This window comes from Anabrus simplex, chromosome 1 (genome assembly GCF_040414725.1).
Source record: "Anabrus simplex isolate iqAnaSimp1 chromosome 1, ASM4041472v1, whole genome shotgun sequence".
In the NCBI taxonomy this organism is placed as follows: Eukaryota; Metazoa; Arthropoda; class Insecta; order Orthoptera; family Tettigoniidae; genus Anabrus; species Anabrus simplex.
The window spans coordinates 1,679,145,852-1,679,165,091 of record NC_090265.1 but is presented as its reverse complement, the minus strand read 5'-3'; the positions used below and the strand labels follow the sequence as shown (position 1 = coordinate 1,679,165,091).

At 42.2% G+C, this 19,240-nt stretch overlaps 1 protein-coding gene across 1 annotated transcript in view; it reads right to left on the bottom strand.

Moving 5' to 3' along the window:
- Window positions 1–19,240, bottom strand: part of unc-13 — a 312,040-nt gene that overhangs the window by 215,013 nt on the left and 77,787 nt on the right. Inside the window, exons 8-9 of the mRNA XM_067138400.2 lie at window positions 3,849–4,068; window positions 2,306–2,426 (exon numbers count right to left, since the gene is read on the bottom strand). Of these exons, the coding sequence (XP_066994501.2) occupies window positions 2,306–2,426; window positions 3,849–4,068 (341 nt within the window). The remainder of the gene's footprint in view (window positions 1–2,305; window positions 2,427–3,848; window positions 4,069–19,240) is intronic.

Below are 19,240 nucleotides of genomic sequence, written 5' to 3'. Positions count from 1 at the left end.
ACTCCACTCCCCGCCAGATTTATCCACCCTCCCACCAAACCAGCCAAGATACTTCCCCCCTCTCATTCATCTTCTGCTTAGCCTTCTGTTCCCCCACCTGTTTCCCCAAGTCCCAGCCATGCCCTCCCGACAATCAATAGCCAAGTAACTTATCCCGCCAAGGTCTATCGCCGTGCCCTCTTCTTCCTCATCAAATTGCCTTCCTCTTCTTGTAATAATACAAAATTGTAACACCACTTCTCCCTGCCTTGCCTCCTAGCACTAGTTTACTGGACTTTTTAACAGCTTAACGAAGAGGGGTTTTTCAATTCTGACGTGGCGAACTAGTTTTCGTCACGACAGATCGATCTTTCCCCCGCTAATGAGCAGTTGTGCTGGTGATTTTTTCGATCTATTCGGGTTGTCGCAGAATCAGACGAGTAGAGAGGCCTAGTGTTCGCCTCGGCACTCTCGTGTACTAGATCAAAAAAAAAAAAAAAAAATGTGCAGCAATCCTGCAGCCGTATGTGTTGCCGTTCATGGCAGGGCTTCCTAGAGGCATTTCTGAGCAGGATAATGCTCGACAACATAGAGCAAAGATATCACAAGTATGCCTTTGTGATGTTGCCACACTTCTATGGCCTTCACGACCGCCAGATTTATTACCCATCGGCCATGTCTGGGACCACCTGCGGTGCCAACTTCAGCAGTATGGGAGAGTTGACATGATATGCCGCTTTTTTTTTTTGCTATTTGCTTTACGTCGCACCGACACAGATAGGTCTTATGGCGACGATGGGACAGGAAAGGTCTAGGAATGGGGAGGAAGCGGCCGTGGCCTTAATTAAGGTACAGCCCCGGCATTTGCCTGATGTGAAAATGGGAAACCACAGAAAACCATCTTCAGGGCTGCCGACAGTGGAGTTCGAACCTACTATCTCCCGAATACTGGGTACTGGCCGCACTTAAGCGACTGCATCTATCGAGCTCGGTCACTATCTGTTTAAAGGTATTGGAACACTTACTCAAAACTGCAGTTAAATCTCACCTGTGAATCACTTTCTATTAGAAGACATTAAATTTTTAAAATTATTTGTAATCGTTCAATAATAGGTTCCGTGGTTTCCCATTTTCACATCAGGCAAATGCCGGGGCTGTACCTTAATTAAGGCCACGGCCGCTCCCTTCCCAATCCTAGCCCTTTCCTGTCCCATCGTCGCCATAAGACCTATCTGTGTCGGTGCGACGTAAAAAAAAAAGAACAGATGGTGTAATTCTGATAAAGATGACAGGAATAGAATTACGGTTTCATCAACCTCTCCCAGTACTATTGTCTCGATGTTCTTCAAACATAACATTTTTAATTATTAAAGAGTAAAGCTGCTGACATCCACCTCTCTTGTATAAGATTGCGCACACAGGTTTCAAACCTATGGGAATCGAATATTTGCTGCTCAGTTCTATTTTTAGTTGTTGTGATATATTAAGTCATCTTTTGTCAGTTTCGACCCAGTTCATTTATAATTGTTAGGTTCTTCAGTCTGAGGAAACTACAGTAATTTTGAATAAACACACTTATAAACTACCCCTCCCCCTCAAAAGAAAGAAAACATATGGTAAGGAAATTATAGCTTGTTTCTGTTACCATATGTTTTCTTTTTCAAGGTAGTTTATACAATTATTTATTCAAAATTAGTTTCAATAGACTGAAGAACCTGACAGTTATAAATCAATATGTTCAGGATAAATAATTCTGGACTAATTTTGGAAGGCTCTGAAATGACTTATGAGTGGAAGTGAGAACAAGACCTTGGTTTACTGGAATTTAAACTGGATGGGAGCCATATTGCTGTTGAAATTAGCTACACATTTGGAAGCAAACACTACTATTAGAGTGCTTTGTCATATAGGTGATATAATTTATACCTCTAGGCTATAGAACTATACGAAAGTGATGCTGAAACCTCTTACACTCTCTCAACACATCATTCAATTACTGTCCAGAAAATGTATAGCGAACACTTTTGCTGCACTCTATGTGACCATGAAAGCTTCATATTTTATCAGATCAAATTTACATAATTATATTCCAAGTAGGTATCCGTTTGTATCATTAAGGCCATTTTTATTTGTAATGAAAAGTACAGTAACCATTCACTAATAATTGTTATATATTTCTGGATTTCCCTACCTCTCGCCATGTGAATGTTAGCCACCGAGATAAATCTCTTTACATTAAGTACAAAAGTTCCTGCCAGCTCCATCCTAGAAAGTCAAACATGAATGTCTAGGGCAGTGGCATCGACCACTTAGAACCCTCTCCTACCTGATCAGCTCGAAAATTTCTGGCTTCTCCCGCTCTCTCTGCTTCATACGCTCCTTCATGGCCGTGATGATGCTGTTGGCTTTGTCTTCTGCACCGTGCTTTGAGCTCTTCTCAGCCGCCCCTGAAAGTGAGAAAGTGAAGTAGTTTATTTTGTTACGGAATGATTCAGGCGGAAGATATCAAGTGAGTTCTAGTAAATGAAGATAGGCAGAGATATTTCATATTTGGAATTTGTGAAAAATATATGTAATAATTATCTCGAATATCCGCCGTTATTATTGCTCGTACGCATGACACACACACACACACACACACACACACACACACACACACACACACACACACACACAAGAAGGCGTAGTTCAGGATTCACCTTTATTTTCTATATTATTTTATATTAAAGGAAGATGAGTGATAATGAAATTGCCTCTCAACTTGGGATATACATTTGTGTATGATCTCGAAACTTTGGTAGCGCTGGGCTTCATTGATGTATCTAAAGGTGAAGTTTCCGCAGTAATTATGATATAATAACGGTTAGCGTTACTATGGCGTCCACGGAGGAAGGGGAGTTATATGTGGTCAATCAATATCTTATGCAAATTGGCCTCGACGTGAATCCACAATATTTAAACGCAATAGTAATTAAGAATGGTAAATTGAGAAATGACCACACTATAATGAGAGTAGGCCTATATCAATATAGTAAATGATGAAGAGAAAATGTCTACGTATAACCTATAGTGATGAAATTTTATTTTATGAAGGATCTGTGATAAATACTCTTGAAACCTGATCAAAAGTAAATATTAAACCAGGATTAATTTTGCATTGATATATCCCTTGCAGTGCGCCCTCTTAACGAAAATCCGACTTAGCTTTCTGGAGGACATTGATAAGTTAGTCAAAAGTGCTGTGAAAGAAATAATCAGAAAAATAAAAAGGCCTCAAATCCTCGACAGTTTCCGCGCTACTGAAATCAAATCAAAAGCTGAATATAATTTATCCGTATAATCTTATCTAGCCAAGCATAATCTATTCTCTCCAGAGCACGTGTCCCATTAAACAAAATTCAATCTCTGTTTCTTGAAAGCGTTGAAAAAATTGTCATCCACTGTGAAGAAGATCACTGGATTGATACTCGACTGTCCGACTGATACCATATACGTTCCGAGATAACCTCGAGGGTTTTGTCTAAACAGTGTGGAATGGGAAGCATATGTTAAACATTTTAACATCTCCCAGAGGCTGTTTAGAGTTGACAAAGCATATTTGGCTGTATATAGAGAAATTCGCACAGAAAAGGAGAATCTTATTACATCTGAATATTCCATGCGATTCAAAATTGGGGCGTAAGATTCGAAATGAGAATACGATCATATGAAGCATGGTGCAAACTTCCACACAAAAAGAAGGGAGCTGAAGTTTATCAACAACATGTGAAAACCAATGCGTGGATGGCCACCGAAAGTGAATATCACGCTCTGAGTGAATGAGTAGTATAAAACTGTGACATCCTAATACTATTAAAATTCTTACTTACTCTGAAGACAATCGGCATTGAGCAGATCCTTGCATTTCTCGTGGCACTTGACCCCGCACTCCGTACAGCGTACTCCCTGCCGTGCGATGCCCCACAGCAAACCTTCGCATTCGTAGCAATAGGTTGGCGATGTGGCTGTCCACAGCACGAAGTTGTGCGGTGTCGTGCTGGAGATGGGATAGATGAGCGCCTGCAGGGTTTTCTTGTACACGTGCATTTTCTATTTATTGCAGTGAAATGAAGGGCATGATTAGTTTTACTGTTCTGTTACCGAACTGTTAAAAGAATGCTATTTTAAAAGAGGAAAACAATTGTTTACTGTCTTACAATTGTACCAGATTAGATATTAGTTTATTTTTAATGGGCTTGGGAATAGTCGTACAAGTGGAGATTTCTTCATTTCTCACTGAGTGTCTTGTCCAGTCAAATGCGACTACTCGCCAGAAGTGGTAAACAGTCAGATGATCCAGCAATTTGTCTTTGTGATTCCGGGCGTGTATTTATTGATGCTAATTTTACCTTTACCACATAGTTTGTTTAATTATTTGTTACTTAGATATTCAAAGATAAATTAGTATGCCTACCTAAGTGGTGGAAAATCTGAAGGAATGCATTGTTCAACAGAATTTGTACATCTTCAGAAGATAGATTACAAGAAAACACAACAAAAATGCAAATACCATATAAATGGGAATGCATGAATATGTAATACATGAGAGGTTAGATAAAGTTAAGGCTGTGCAGAGAGCAGCTTGAACTCATTTATCTCTTAATAATAAGGAACTCATGGAGCTAAGAATTTTGTACCTTTCAAATAGAATCCATCGAAATTTACAAAGTAATATTCTCGCATAGTGATAATAATAACAACAAAAATAATATAGTGTTATGCATTTTAAAATTAAACGTACCGACATGTCATGAAGACATGATGAAAAATGTACCGTAAAAGGAATAGTAAAGCACATCCAATCCGGAACATCTTTCAGTACAAAGCACCATTGTATCCAAATGAATAGCAAGAGAGGTTCTTATTAGAAAATATAACGTATAAAGTGAATTTTAATTTTGTTCAAGAACAAGGTATTATTGATTGAAGTTAAACTAAAAACGTATTGCTTTATTTAAGTACTCAATTGTTGAATGCCTTTCATAATGTTGCCCCGCAACTTGGAAGTTGAAGTAAAATTGAGTGAAAAATTGAGACTTTCAGAGCATGTATGTAGAAGATAAGCAATAATCCATTTAGGCTCACGATGCTATTAATGCTTGGGAGAAAGGTTATTATGAGATTCTAAAGAAAGGATAATAGGACACTATTGACTAACGATTATCGAAATTATATTTCTGGCCTTATAATAGCGTGTATCTTAAGATTTCACGAAATGATGAGAGAGTGTCAAGAAAATCTTTACTGTAATTGCCATCACATAGCAATACAAATTTCCACAACTCAATAACTGGGGTAATTTTACGAAAATTATTTATTAGAGTACGGTATTTATATCAAATATAACGAGCTGGCAAGTGTAAGACAGTTGACAATAAGAGAACATTTCAATATTTTTATTATCATCTAGATATTAATTCTAAGGTAGCTGAATAGTTACCTGGACCGGTACCTGAAAATCAACAGTTTTGAAGGAGACAGATTCACAGATGTATAAACCCCTGTGGGTCCTTAACACATTAACTTATGTGGGAAAAGAAGCATATTCAAGTACGGAGTATTTATTGTTTTATGAGAGTTGGAGAATTATGGCAAATTTTACTTCTTTAAATAACGTAATAATTGGAATGTTGATGGGTTTAGGATGGGTAAAACTTTTGAAAACTGGAAATATTGTATTAAATTTGTTTACGCGCTCTGAAGGATCTATTTTAATTATTAAATTAGGGAGATACATAAATGTTAAGAGGCTGCCTGGCCGAGGCGGTAAAGGCGTGCTCGGTTCGCCCGGAAGGACGTGGGTTCGAATTCCCGTCAGGAAGTCGTAAAATTTAAGAAACGAGATTTCCACTTCCGGAGGTGCATATGGCCCTAATGTTCACTCAGCCTACACAAAAAATGAGTACCAGGTTAATTACTGGAGGCAAAGGCGACCGGGCGTAGAGCTAACCCCATCACGTGCCGAGGTTAACAATGGTGGAAGACTTTACCTTCCACTCCTTCAAAGGGCCTTCATGGCCTGTACGGAGGTGACTTTGCTTTGCTTACATAAATGTTAAGTAATAATTGGAATATATTAAACACTTAAATCCTTCTTATCTTTCACGATGTTAATTACTTAACAAAATAAAATAACAATTATAAAATTAACAGTACATTTTATATTTATAAATGCTTTGTTAATTATTATATTTTACCTTCAGGTAAAGGAAATGATTCTTGAGCAGTTTACAGTTCTTAAAGAAGGCTATATTAAATAACATAACATCTCGCCGCTCAGTGCTGTGGAATAAAGTATTTTTTTAAAAATATTACTTTAATGTGTCTTTAACCACAATGATGTAATTCTGTTATATTCTGAAAGTTATTCATAAGCATCTTGTTCTTTGTTTAAGTTATTATTAACTCAAATCTTAGACTAATTTTCTGCAATCTTGTTGCTTAAATAATTGTATTTCACTTGAAATCACATTACATCGCCCTTTCCACTATACGCTCGAAAGGACTATCTGCCAGAAAATTGCCCATTCTCTAACAGCAATATTTGGTTCTTCCAATTTCTTCAACATGTAAATATGGTCTTTCAGACATTAAATGTCGGTAGTGTCATGTATGAAATTCACGTGAATATGTTGTATTTATTAGACTGGTGTAATGATTTCTAAGGGTGATATAAATACATGTTATTTGACAAAACAGGAGGACGGGAGAGAATAATATGTTAAATATTATGTTTAATCACTGAAGAATATGTTTGTAAAGCATGCTGTATTTCGTAGATGAAGTGATTTACAGTTTTAGAGAAAGTATAATCTATTTTTTTGGTGAAACGCTGTATTAGGTACTGAAACCGTACAGTGTCCTGTACAGCTCCATGGGAATGATATGGGCCTTTATACTCCATTAAAATTACTCCTAAAGGTCGCGTCATAGGTAGCAGTATGGGCGAAGGGGATCGAGCGGCGTCCTGCCAGAACGGAACCCGCGAAAAGAGCGCCTGCGAACAAAGGGAGGACAAAGCAACAGCCAAGCCCCCGCGGAATTACGCTCTCAACTTGCAGAGAGAGATAGAAGGGGACGCGATGCTGGAGTAGTCAGATACGCCCCGAGGTGGAGCTTAGCTTCCCGGAGTTCCAAACGAACACAAGGAACTTCCGGTTTTTTATGCACGTGTCACGGGTGCCAACGTCGGATTTTGGCGCGTAAAAACGGGGTGATATTTTTAATCCAGACATAGGAAAATTATGTGAGACACACCATTGAATAGAGCGGAATTTTCTGCGTTCCCCAGTCTAAAAATATGTAATAACTTATGCAGGGGAAGAAATGAGGTCACCAGCTGTCAAGATGTAACATATCGCTAACACATGTGGATACAGCGGCGTCGCCCAAGCCAAGAGTTGCGCTCAAAATTGACTCCGCCTCCCGAGGGACGCTAATGAATTAATCAAAGGCGGGAAGCAAATTAGATAAAAACTGCTGATCGTAGGTCCAGCACGCTTGGCTCAAATGAAAGAGGAGACAGAGGGCTACAAGATGCAATATTTAAATATCTTCAATTCTTGATGTGAAAGGAGCTCTGGTTCTTAATGAACCGTGAAGGTTTACACCCCCAAGCTTCCGGCGGGCGAGATAATATAGGCCGAGCAGGCCCTTGCAGAGACAGTTGTTCTTTCACGGGTCGTGAGACGGACACTGCGTCCCGCGGTGCTCCAGTTACAGTCAGAAACCCTTGTACAAAAGCCTTTGTGTAGTGAACGGGAGGCCAAACGAGTCTAGGTGAATTGTTTCTGTGCTGCGTGTCAAACTAGTAAAAAACCGCGAGCATATTTTACGAACAAGTATTAGAATTCGGCTGAGAAACTGCCGGTTTAATGAGTCAGTGAAATTCATAATTAGGTATCACCCAAAGTGTTACTTTGAATCAGGGGTTCGAGTCTCGTGAGCCACCCGATTCTTACTGTGAACGCGCTCGCCGTGGTTTGAAAGGCCGTCTTATTCGTGGGTGTAAACTCTGAAATAGAGGACGTGTGACGAGTGTAAAAGTGTTACCCACTTGGATTACTGTAAGATTTCAGCTGTGACGAGTTCCCCAGGATGTCGGACTTGTATGGACCAGGGATGAAGGACTGCACGCCCGCCACCTACCGAGTGGTCATGGAGTACTAAGAACTTCACCATGGGTCTCCCGTGGGGGGAGAAACAACGGCCACCAAACAGATGAGTGATGTCCAAAGTTAATTTCTAAGCATGACATAACCCGGGGATAGGATTAGCGTTCTTTTGTAAATATTAAAATGTTGTAAGTTAATGCATGTCCTATATGGAAATTTTATTGATTTTTATAATGTTGAAGTAAATTCAAGGGGGCTAAATTCCCGGACGACTCATATTTCTTTCTTAATGATTAGCTTATCGTGAGGGTTATATTTTTAGTAACATGTAGACTGTCCTAGCAAATATGGGAACAAGGTTAGGAGAATATTTGAGTTTCCCGTAGGGGCGGTTGGAAAAATAGTGCTGGCAAGCAGGGAAACATGTCGAAATATTGGTAGTCACTGTCCCACGAGGTTGTCAAATATGCCAGGGAAACTCATGGGTCAGTCAGACAATGCATGCCTAGCTTACAGATATAATCAGTGCATGGACTGCAAGAAAGAAGAAATCCCGACCGGGAGAGGTACACGTTGTGTGATTTAGATAGGTGTGTGGAACCATATGCAAGTTTCCCGTGATTTTGATTAATTGGCCATAATGGTTGGGAGTGTTTTTTTTTGTTATCTATAGCCGGGGCGAGACCCAGGGCAGGAGTCCCTTAATCTTTGGTCAGAAGGTTGAAATATAAGTGTATTTATGTGGTATGAACGAGGAGCCATGAGAGCCATTGGCCCAAGGGAAGAAGATACGCGATATGAGACGTAGTGAGAAGGCCGAATAGGAATTTACGATGAGATGATTGAGAAGTGATCGTGCCCCAGTCTCAGTGATAATAATGAGAAGGGAGTGAATAAAAAGAGTATTTCATGGGAATTCCATAATGATATGAATAAGCAAACGAAGCGGGCCATGGATATGTGTGTCCCCGAGATGAGAGGGTAGACGTGTGAGCGAGAGAAGAATCAGAACGGCCGTGCGAAGTGAATGACCGCCCTCCCTTCCTTGTTTTTTTTTTTTGTGTATGTCTAGCTCTCGCCCTCGGGACAAAAGGGTCCCGTATCCCCTTGTGTGAGGGCTTGGAGCCTGGTCTGCTCGCGTTCTTTGGTTTGGGTTAAATGGCTTAGCTAAGAATACTTGTATGACGATAATATCACGGTAACTTCTTTTAAAGGTATTTAATAAATGAGTAGGGATCCCCCCCAGATGTCCGGCGAGATGAGATTGTAGCTATTCTCGGGATCTACAGAAACCCACAGTACCTCTCGGTCGGGAGCCTGCCAGTTCGACTCCGGGTTATGACGGCGCCCTTGAGCGAGCTGCTCCAAGCTGCGCTCTGGGCCGGAGACATTGATAACCATGCTGTTTTTTTTTTTCTAGGAATGGCCCTCCTGTGTGCATGAAGTGTATATATCTATATATATCTGTGTATGTTTCGTAATTATGTGCACATATTTTTGAGTTCAAACAGAACCTATGTGCACGTTGCGTGGTCTTGGTGATAGATGAGTAGTCCGGGGTTTAGCAAAAATGGTATTTGTGTTTGTTTGTGCATTATGCAAAAGTGTCTTTTAATATGATATTATATAGTGTAGGCCCCGGTTATGTTCGTGCTTAGAACAGCTAGTAATATTTGTGTATAGGGACATCAGATCATCTCACGGTGTGATAGACAGAATAATGTACAAAATTTCATGAACGGTATGAATTAATGAGGACAAATGAACGATAGCAAGTCGCAAAACCTCAATCATGCCGTTATGCAGGCGACGCCCATGGGCGATTCGTATTTTAAATGATTATTATTTTCTTTTCCTCCCATATGTGGAGAGTCATTGTATAGAGAGCTGTATCAACTTCTTTAAATGGTCATATTTGAATAAATTTGTATTCGTAACCCCTATTTTATGATTCTTGTCATTTGTAGCAGTGTTAAGCAGTATCCAATAGGCATTTGAACCCAGAGATCCTACTTTCATATTATAGACATAAGGCTCCATCTTAAGTATTTGTTGTTTTTGTTTTTCTTTGAACGTACCACTTCCCCAAGTGCTCAGGCTGCCGGGCCGGCACAGAAAGTAGGAAGGGGAGCGGTTCGAAGCTCGTTAAGCAATTCGACCCGCTCTTCAATCAAATCTCATCCGTGGGGGTTTACCCCGTTACGTGGAGGCATTTTTATGCGTGGGTCATCCATTCGACGCCCGGTAGGGTGTATACTTGGCGCCCTTCGTGGCCGGGCATTGTTTATAGTGTACGCTGGAGCATTTTGAGTAAGAGATAGGCCGCCCACAGGGAGGATAGTGTGCTATGATGGAGTCAAATTGCCAGGTTCGTGCCACAATCTGATTACATTTGGTATCGAACGGGTTGGCAATTATTTGGAATGGAGTACCCGCCACGTAACCGAACGGATGGAGACGTTAAGCACATGTCCGAAGTGCTAAGATTCATAATTATAGATTGGATACTGCAAGGGTTGTTCAGATTGTGTGATACTCAGCAGGACTGTAATGGTCATCGTACGGGCGTGCGTAAGTCACGACTCGTGATGATAACTCACACAAGATCAGCCATGAAAGGGAGCGACGTGAATAATAAATAGGATAGGAAAATGACAAGAACAGAAAAATCATGTGTCCAGTTTAAGTGGAAATCCGCATGAGTGTCGCTCATAAAAGTAAAATGGATACCCGGGACAGACTATGAAGCTGTCATTTCTTTGGGAGACAACGTTATGGTTCTCTCAGTGTGAGGTTAAAACGGCCGGCAAAATTCTTCAAATTTCGCCAGTTACGGGTATCGGCCAAAGATTGTGCGCTGAAGTAACAACATTTGGCAGATATAAATATTTTTTCGAGAGGGCTTTAGACGCCGCGAAGAGAGCAGGGTACCTCAACCCAGGCTCTAATTTTTGCGCAGTGACGGATGCGATGTTGCCAGTTTGAGACGGGTAATTGTCTGCTAACGTCATCTTACCAATCTCAAGGTGATAACATTCATTTGTGACTGGGGTATGCCATGTTTCCGGCATACGTAAAATCGAGCCCACGGTAGGCCGCGCGCGTGACCGGAAAACTTATTCCAGGATAAAGGGGCTAACGTAGAATCAGCATTATTATTGTTATTATTATTGTCAAATGATATGACGAAATTTCCTATACAATGAATTATGACATTAATATGGTAGGGGGCGTGACACAAGCCGTTTGTAGGCCCAGTTTGGATTGATTTGTTGGAATTTCGAGTAAAGTTAGGTCACGCTGAAATTTGTATTAAATATTAGAATGTATCTATGCTTTCTGTCGATCACCGGTGGTCATTTTCTGCCCACGGGAGATCCGCTTTCTCCAAAATTGATTTTTAATATGGACATGGAGGTCATGAGGGAAATGATGTGCCAATTATTGGCAGAACAAAAGGGACAGTTAGAGGTAATGACGGAACAATTAAATCAGCTAGGCAAGCAGGCAGTGGACTTTAAGGCCCAGTTCGAGAAGCAGGGAGAAATTTTAAAGGAACATTTCGAAGAACAATTAGGCAAACAGGCAGCAGGCTTTAAGGCGCAGTTTGACACGCAAGCAGAGCTTTGCCAGGCTCAGGCGGCTACGAATAAGGCTTCGTTAGACGAGCTCGCAGAGGATATGAGACTAGGTCGTGAACGTAGCGACGAGAACGCCGCGAGGCTGGAGGCAAAGATGACTGAGGCGTTAGAGGGGAAGTTGGAAGACGTCATCCAGCGAATAAAGCAAGTGGAGATTAGGGTGACAAAGAAGATCGACCTGACGGACACCAGGATAAGCGCGTGCGAGGGAGAGATGGAGAAGGTGAGCACCCGCGTAGAGGATGTTGCAAGAGACGTGCAGGATACCAAAGCGGAAGTCCGAGAACTAAGGACGCAGACGACGGAGTCCCTCAACAAAGTGGCAGATGAACTCAGGGACAGCATAGCCCAAGTGCAGGATACTGCGACAACCAAATTCAAGGAGGTCCAGACGCAGATGTACGATGAGGTCGAGAAGCTACGAAGGAGATGACCGAAGAAATGGGAGTAGGAAGAATATGTAAAGCTTCAACAGAACAAATATTGAAAGGAGATAGGAATAACGGATCAGAGAAGGTGGCCACTAAAAGGGATACCGAAATAGACGCATCCGAAACCCAGGGTGACGTCAAGATAGATGAAACTGACATACGGCGACCATCGGGCTTGGAGATGAGTGACATGGATGGCGGAGTGTACTCAAGAGTGGAAGAGATAATGGAGATAATAGATGACGTCGCGACAGGCCATCTGGAGTCGAGAGAAGAAGTAGAAACTGAATTGGTAGGAGCAGGAACAGCGAGAATGGCTAAGGACATAGAAGCGTCAGTTGAAGATACTGGGGAGTCGAACTCAGGACTAGAAGATATGGAGTCACGCGTACATCAGGCAGGGATCGAACCCAAACCAGAAGACTTAGTGGAAAGAGATGCGACCCCAGATGTCGAAAGGAAGTGCGAGATGGAAAGGTCAAAGAATGAAGCCAGGGAGTGTGGCTCGCTAATGGACATAGCAGTAGCCATGGAACAGAGGGACACGAACTGCTGGGAGCAGGTAGTGAACTCCAGAGAAGAAAGGAAGACATTGGGTCATCGGGGAGCAGAGCTGAAAGAAGGGTGCGAGCTATACTTAAGTACCCAGGCCATTGTGAGTGGACAAGAGGCGACAGGCGTATCCCTAGCTTATAATGAAAGAAAGGGCGCTAATGTAAATGTAATGGGAGAAGTAAGTACGAGCGCTAATTCTCGTACGGAGCTCAGTGAACAGGTGATGGAGAACAAACAGTTTCAACCAGCTGGAGAATCGAACTGGGTATCTCAGCCCAGAAGAAGGAAGAAGAATGTATTAGGTCGACGTAAAAGACGATACCGCTACAAGTACGGATGGTTCACTAGACGGAGGAAATTGCTGTCAGGAAGAGAGGAACGACGCTACGGAAGGACCATGAGATCGCGGCCCGTGCAGCGTACCTTACGTAATAACAGAGCTCGGAAGAAGGAGGACCGGTGCAGCTACGGGAACGTTAGCGCAGGAAGGAAGAAGGAAGGGAAGAGCTGTGAACCTCATCCTAAGAAATGCAGAGGCAGGGGCATCCAATTAGACCCCCACGTCTCAGATTACGATCCCGGAGGGCGAAGAGAGGATCTACAGGATTAATAGCGAATTGTGGTCGCATGAGAAACTGTATATTATGTAAATAAATTTCACCATAGATGTGGGCAATTTTTTTTCGCCACATATTTAAAGGGGGCACGAACATATTATTGATTATGCATCAGATGAGACCAAGTTGGAATCAGCGGGAGCCCAGGAGGGGTAAAACTGAACTTGTGTGAAGACAACGGTGCAAGATGTCCAGGCATAGGCCGAGAAGAATCTGACAGCGAGGAATTATTACCATAGTTTACGGAACCCTACATTGGAACCTAGAGAATAACACTTACGAAGTACGGCCAATGGACGGAAGAACAGAGACCACATACGACGCTGCAGATAACCGAATTTTACCATGCACCAGGACAACACCCTGAAGAAGGTCCGGAGGAAGAAGAACCAGGAGAAGCCGAGGATGACGAGGACAACCCGGATCCAATGGAAGAAATGGAAGCCGATGAAGAAGATGATGCCGTGAATCACATTGTTTTGGAAGAAGGGAGCGAGTCCGAGGCATCAGCCTGTGAAGATTGTCCGGAATGCTCTGAGAGGACCAGTCTTAGGAACGCTTTAATTAATCTATGCTACCAGATACAACTGGAGAACACAGAGTTGACCGAGAAGGTCCACCAGTTACGCGACCATCACCAATGACTACTTTCCGAGACAGTTCAAAGGGAAAGAAAAATCCCGAGTTCGTGATTTTTCTTTGATGAAGTAGGAGGAGAATGAAACCGTACAGTGTCCTGTACAGCTCCATGGGAATGATATGGGCCTTTATACTCCATTAAAATTACTCCTAAAGGTCGCGTCATAGGTAGCAGTATGGGCGAAGGGGATCGAGCGGCGTCCTGCCAGAACGGAACCCGCGAAAAGAGCGCCTGCGAACAAAGGGAGGACAAAGCAACAGCCAAGCCCCCGCGGAATTACGCTCTCAACTTGCAGAGAGAGATAGAAGGGGACGCGATGCTGGAGTAGTCAGATACGCCCCGAGGTGGAGCTTAGCTTCCCGGAGTTCCAAACGAACACAAGGAACTTCCGGTTTTTTATGCACGTGTTACGGGTGCCAACGTCGGATTTTGGCGCGTAAAAACGGGGTGATATTTTTAATCCAGACATAGGAAAATTATGTGAGACACACCATTGAATAGAGCGGAATTTTCTGCGTTCCCCAGTCTAAAAATATGTAATAACTTATGCAGGGGAAGAAATGAGGTCACCAGCTGTCAAGATGTAACATATCGCTAACACATGTGGATACAGCGGCGTCGCCCAAGCCAAGAGTCGCGCTCAAAATTGACTCCGCCTCCCGAGGGACGCTAATGAATTAATCAAAGGCGGGAAGCAAATTAGATAAAAACTGCTGATCGTAGGTCCAGCACGCTTGGCTCAAATGAAAGAGGAGACAGAGGGCTACAAGATGCAATATTTAAATATCTTCAATTCTTGATGTGAAAGGAGCTCTGGTTCTTAATGAACCGTGAAGGTTTACACCCCCAAGCTTCCGGCGGGCGAGATAATATAGGCCGAGCAGGCCCTTGCAGAGACAGTTGTTCTTTCACGGGTCGTGAGACGGACACTGCGTCCCGCGGTGCTCCAGTTACAGTCAGAAACCCTTGTACAAAAGCCTTTGTGTAGTGAACGGGAGGCCAAACGAGCCTAGGTGAATTGTTTCTGTGCTGCGTGTCAAACTAGTAAAAAACCGCGAGCATATTTTACGAACAAGTATTAGAATTCGGCTGAGAAACTGCCGGTTTAATGAGTCAGTGAAATTCATAATTAGGTATCACCCAAAGTGTTACTTTGAATCAGGGGCTCGAGTCTCGTGAGCCACCCGATTCTTACTGTGAACGCGCTCGCCGTGGTTTGAAAGGCCGTCTTATTCGTGGGTGTAAACTCTGAAATAGAGGACGTGTGACGAGTGTAAAAGTGTTACCCACTTGGATTACTGTAAGATTTCAGCTGTGACGAGTTCCCCAGGATGTCGGACTTGTATGGACCAGGGATGAAGGACTGCACGCCCGCCACCTACCGAGTGGTCATGGAGTACTAAGAACTTCACCATGGGTCTCCCGTGGGGGGAGAAACAACGGCCACCAAACAGATGAGTGATGTCCAAAGTTAATTTCTAAGCATGACATAACCCGGGGATAGGATTAGCGTTCTTTTGTAAATATTAAAATGTTGTAAGTTAATGCATGTCCTATATGGAAATTTTATTGATTTTTATAATGTTGAAGTAAATTCAAGGGGGCTAAATTCCCGGACGACTCATATTTCTTTCTTAATGATTAGCTTATCGTGAGGGTTATATTTTTAGTAACATGTAGACTGTCCTAGCAAATATGGGAACAAGGTTAGGAGAATATTTGAGTTTCCCGTAGGGGCGGTTGGAAAAATAGTGCTGGCAAGCAGGGAAACATGTCGAAATATTGGTAGTCACTGTCCCACGAGGTTGTCAAATATGCCAGGGAAACTCATGGGTCAGTCAGACAATGCATGCCTAGCTTACAGATATAATCAGTGCATGGACTGCAAGAAAGAAGAAATCCCGACCGGGAGAGGTACACGTTGTGTGATTTAGATAGGTGTGTGGAACCATATGCAAGTTTCCCGTGATTTTGATTAATTGGCCATAATGGTTGGGAGTGTTTTTTTTTGTTATCTATAGCCGGGGCGAGACCCAGGGCAGGAGTCCCTTAATCTTTGGTCAGAAGGTTGAAATATAAGTGTATTTATGTGGTATGAACGAGGAGCCATGAGAGCCATAGGCCCAAGGGAAGAAGATACGCGATATGAGACGTAGTGAGAAGGCCGAATAGGAATTTACGATGAGATGATTGAGAAGTGATCGTGCCCCAGTCTCAGTGATAATAATGAGAAGGGAGTGAATAAAAAGAGTATTTCATGGGAATTCCATAATGATATGAATAAGCAAACGAAGCGGGCCATGGATATGTGTGTCCCCGAGATGAGAGGGTAGACGTGTGAGCGAGAGAAGAATCAGAACGGCCGTGCGAAGTGAATGACCGCCCTCCCTTCCTTGTTTTTTTTTTTTTTGTGTATGTCTAGCTCTCGCCCTCGGGACAAAAGGGTCCCGTATCCCCTTGTGTGAGGACTTGGAGCCTGGTCTGCTCGCGTTCTTTGGTTTGGGTTAAATGGCTTAGCTAAGAATACTTGTATGACGATAATATCACGGTAACTTCTTTTAAAGGTATTTAATAAATGAGTAGGGATCCCCCCCAGATGTCCGGCGAGATGAGATTGTAGCTATTCTCGGGATCTACAGAAACCCACAGTACCTCTCGGTCGGGAGCCTGCCAGTTCGACTCCGGGTTATGACGGCGCCCTTGAGCGAGCTGCTCCAAGCTGCGCTCTGGGCCGGAGACATTGATAACCATGCTGTTTTTTTTTTCTAGGAATGGCCCTCCTGTGTGCATGAAGTGTATATATCTATATATATCTGTGTATGTTTCGTAATTATGTGCACATATTTTTGAGTTCAAACAGAACCTATGTGCACGTTGCGTGGTCTTGGTGATAGATGAGTAGTCCGGGGTTTAGCAAAAATGGTATTTGTGTTTGTTTGTGCATTATGCAAAAGTGTCTTTTAATATGATATTATATAGTGTAGGCCCCGGTTATGTTCGTGCTTAGAACAGCTAGTAATATTTGTGTATAGGGACATCAGATCATCTCACGGTGTGATAGACAGAATAATGTACAAAATTTCATGAACGGTATGAATTAATGAGGACAAATGAACGATAGCAAGTCGCAAAACCTCAATCATGCCGTTATGCAGGCGACGCCCATGGGCGATTCGTATTTTAAATGATTATTATTTTCTTTTCCTCCCATATGTGGAGAGTCATTGTATAGAGAGCTGTATCAACTTCTTTAAATGGTCATATTTGAATAAATTTGTATTCGTAACCCCTATTTTATGATTCTTGTCATTTGTAGCAGTGTTAAGCAGTATCCAATAGGCATTTGAACCCAGAGATCCTACTTTCATATTATAGACATAAGGCTCCATCTTAAGTATTTGTTGTTTTTGTTTTTCTTTGAACGTACCACTTCCCCAAGTGCTCAGGCTGCCGGGCCGGCACAGAAAGTAGGAAGGGGAGCGGTTCGAAGCTCGTTAAGCAATTCGACCCGCTCTTCAATCAAATCTCATCCGTGGGGGTTTACCCCGTTACGTGGAGGCATTCTTATGCGTGGGTCATCCATTCGACGCCCGGTAGGGTGTAGTACAATGAGTTTTTGTTTCAGCCAGATGAAAATACCTGAGTAAAAGTGAGAGTTGACCAGGTAATATAGATGAAATAAAAACTCGAAAAAATTATAAGTGACAGTGTGCTAAGCGGTGAGCGTAAGATCACTTACGCTGAAGAGCTTTAAGGGTGCATGTTGTAAATTCAGTGAGTGAATTGGAAGTGAAAGGAAATAAAGTCACTTATTTTGTGATGGTTAATTCGAAAAAGAGAAAAATGTGCTGTATATGGAAGTTTTAATTGTTGTGAAGATTCAAAATTGATTTGTGTAGATATATTTATAGGCAGGAAACTAGGTGGTTGATTTGGTGAAGATAATGAAATTACGACAGATTAGAGCAGACGGGCTGCTTTGATTAATTATTAAAGTAAAGGATGATAAATACTTCCTTTTCTAGAATAAGTAGTAAGAGGATGAAATAATGGTGACTTCTCTGCGTCACAGCTGTGATGTATATAATTTTGTGTACCAATGTACAAATTACTAGTAAAGCAGGACAGTATACACAGTAGACACTACGTTGAACTTCAATAAAATATTTCAGAGAAAATACCAAATATGTAAAAATGTGTAGAATAATACTGTAGATCATTCAGAATATTGTAGTTCAGTTCGAATATACAAAGGTCAGAGAATGAAAACACAATTTTGTGTAAAAGTAATAAGTTAGCGTTATTTCCCTATTTTTCTGGTGGGCCATTTTCAGCGGGTCGCGATTATTATTTCCCTATATAAACCCTTTTATAATTATTTCAGTTATGCAATAAGACATACGTTTTTGAGTAAGTTAGTAATTCTACAATATTTTCTCTGTGGTTTTGTGAAGAAACTGTCTTATTTCAAGGATAACTACAGAACAAATCCTGTGACACCTTTGTCGTCACAATATAAAATGTAAGTTTTCTCAGGCCAGTAAATAACAAAAGTAAGCTAATACTGTTATTAACTGAATGTTTTAAATCAAAGAAAGAACTTATGTGTTCAGTCGTGAAACTTAGCCTTTGCTCGTAGTGTTCTTGTTTCCGAGTTCTATTGGCGTAAGAAGCTTCTTCGCGAATGTTTACGATCCCTTTTATGGTAGAGGGATCTTGTTTGTTCTTAAGCTAGATTCAAAACTATCATTTTTTCACGACCAAATAAAGGAAGAACTATACAGAATTTTATCATCATCATCATCTGTTTACCCTCCAGGGTCGGTTTTTCCCACGGACTAAGCGTGGGATCCCACCTCTACCGCCTCAAGGGCAGTGTCCTGGAGCTTCAGACTTTGGGTCGGGGGATACAACTGGGGAGAATGACCAGTACCTCGCCCAGGCGGCCTCACCTGCTATGCTGAACAGGGGCCTTGCGGTGGGATGGGAAGATTGGATGGGACAGGCAAGGAAGAGGGAAGGAAGCGGCCGTGGCCTTCAGTTAGGCACCATCCCGGCATTTGCCTGGAGGAGAAGTGGGAAACCACGGAAAACCACTTCTAGGATGGCTGAGGTGGGAATCGAACCCACCTCTACTCAGTTGACCTCCCGAGGCTGAGTGGACCCCGTTCCAGCCCTCGTACCACTTTTCAAATTTCGTGGCAGAGCCGGGAATCGAACCCGG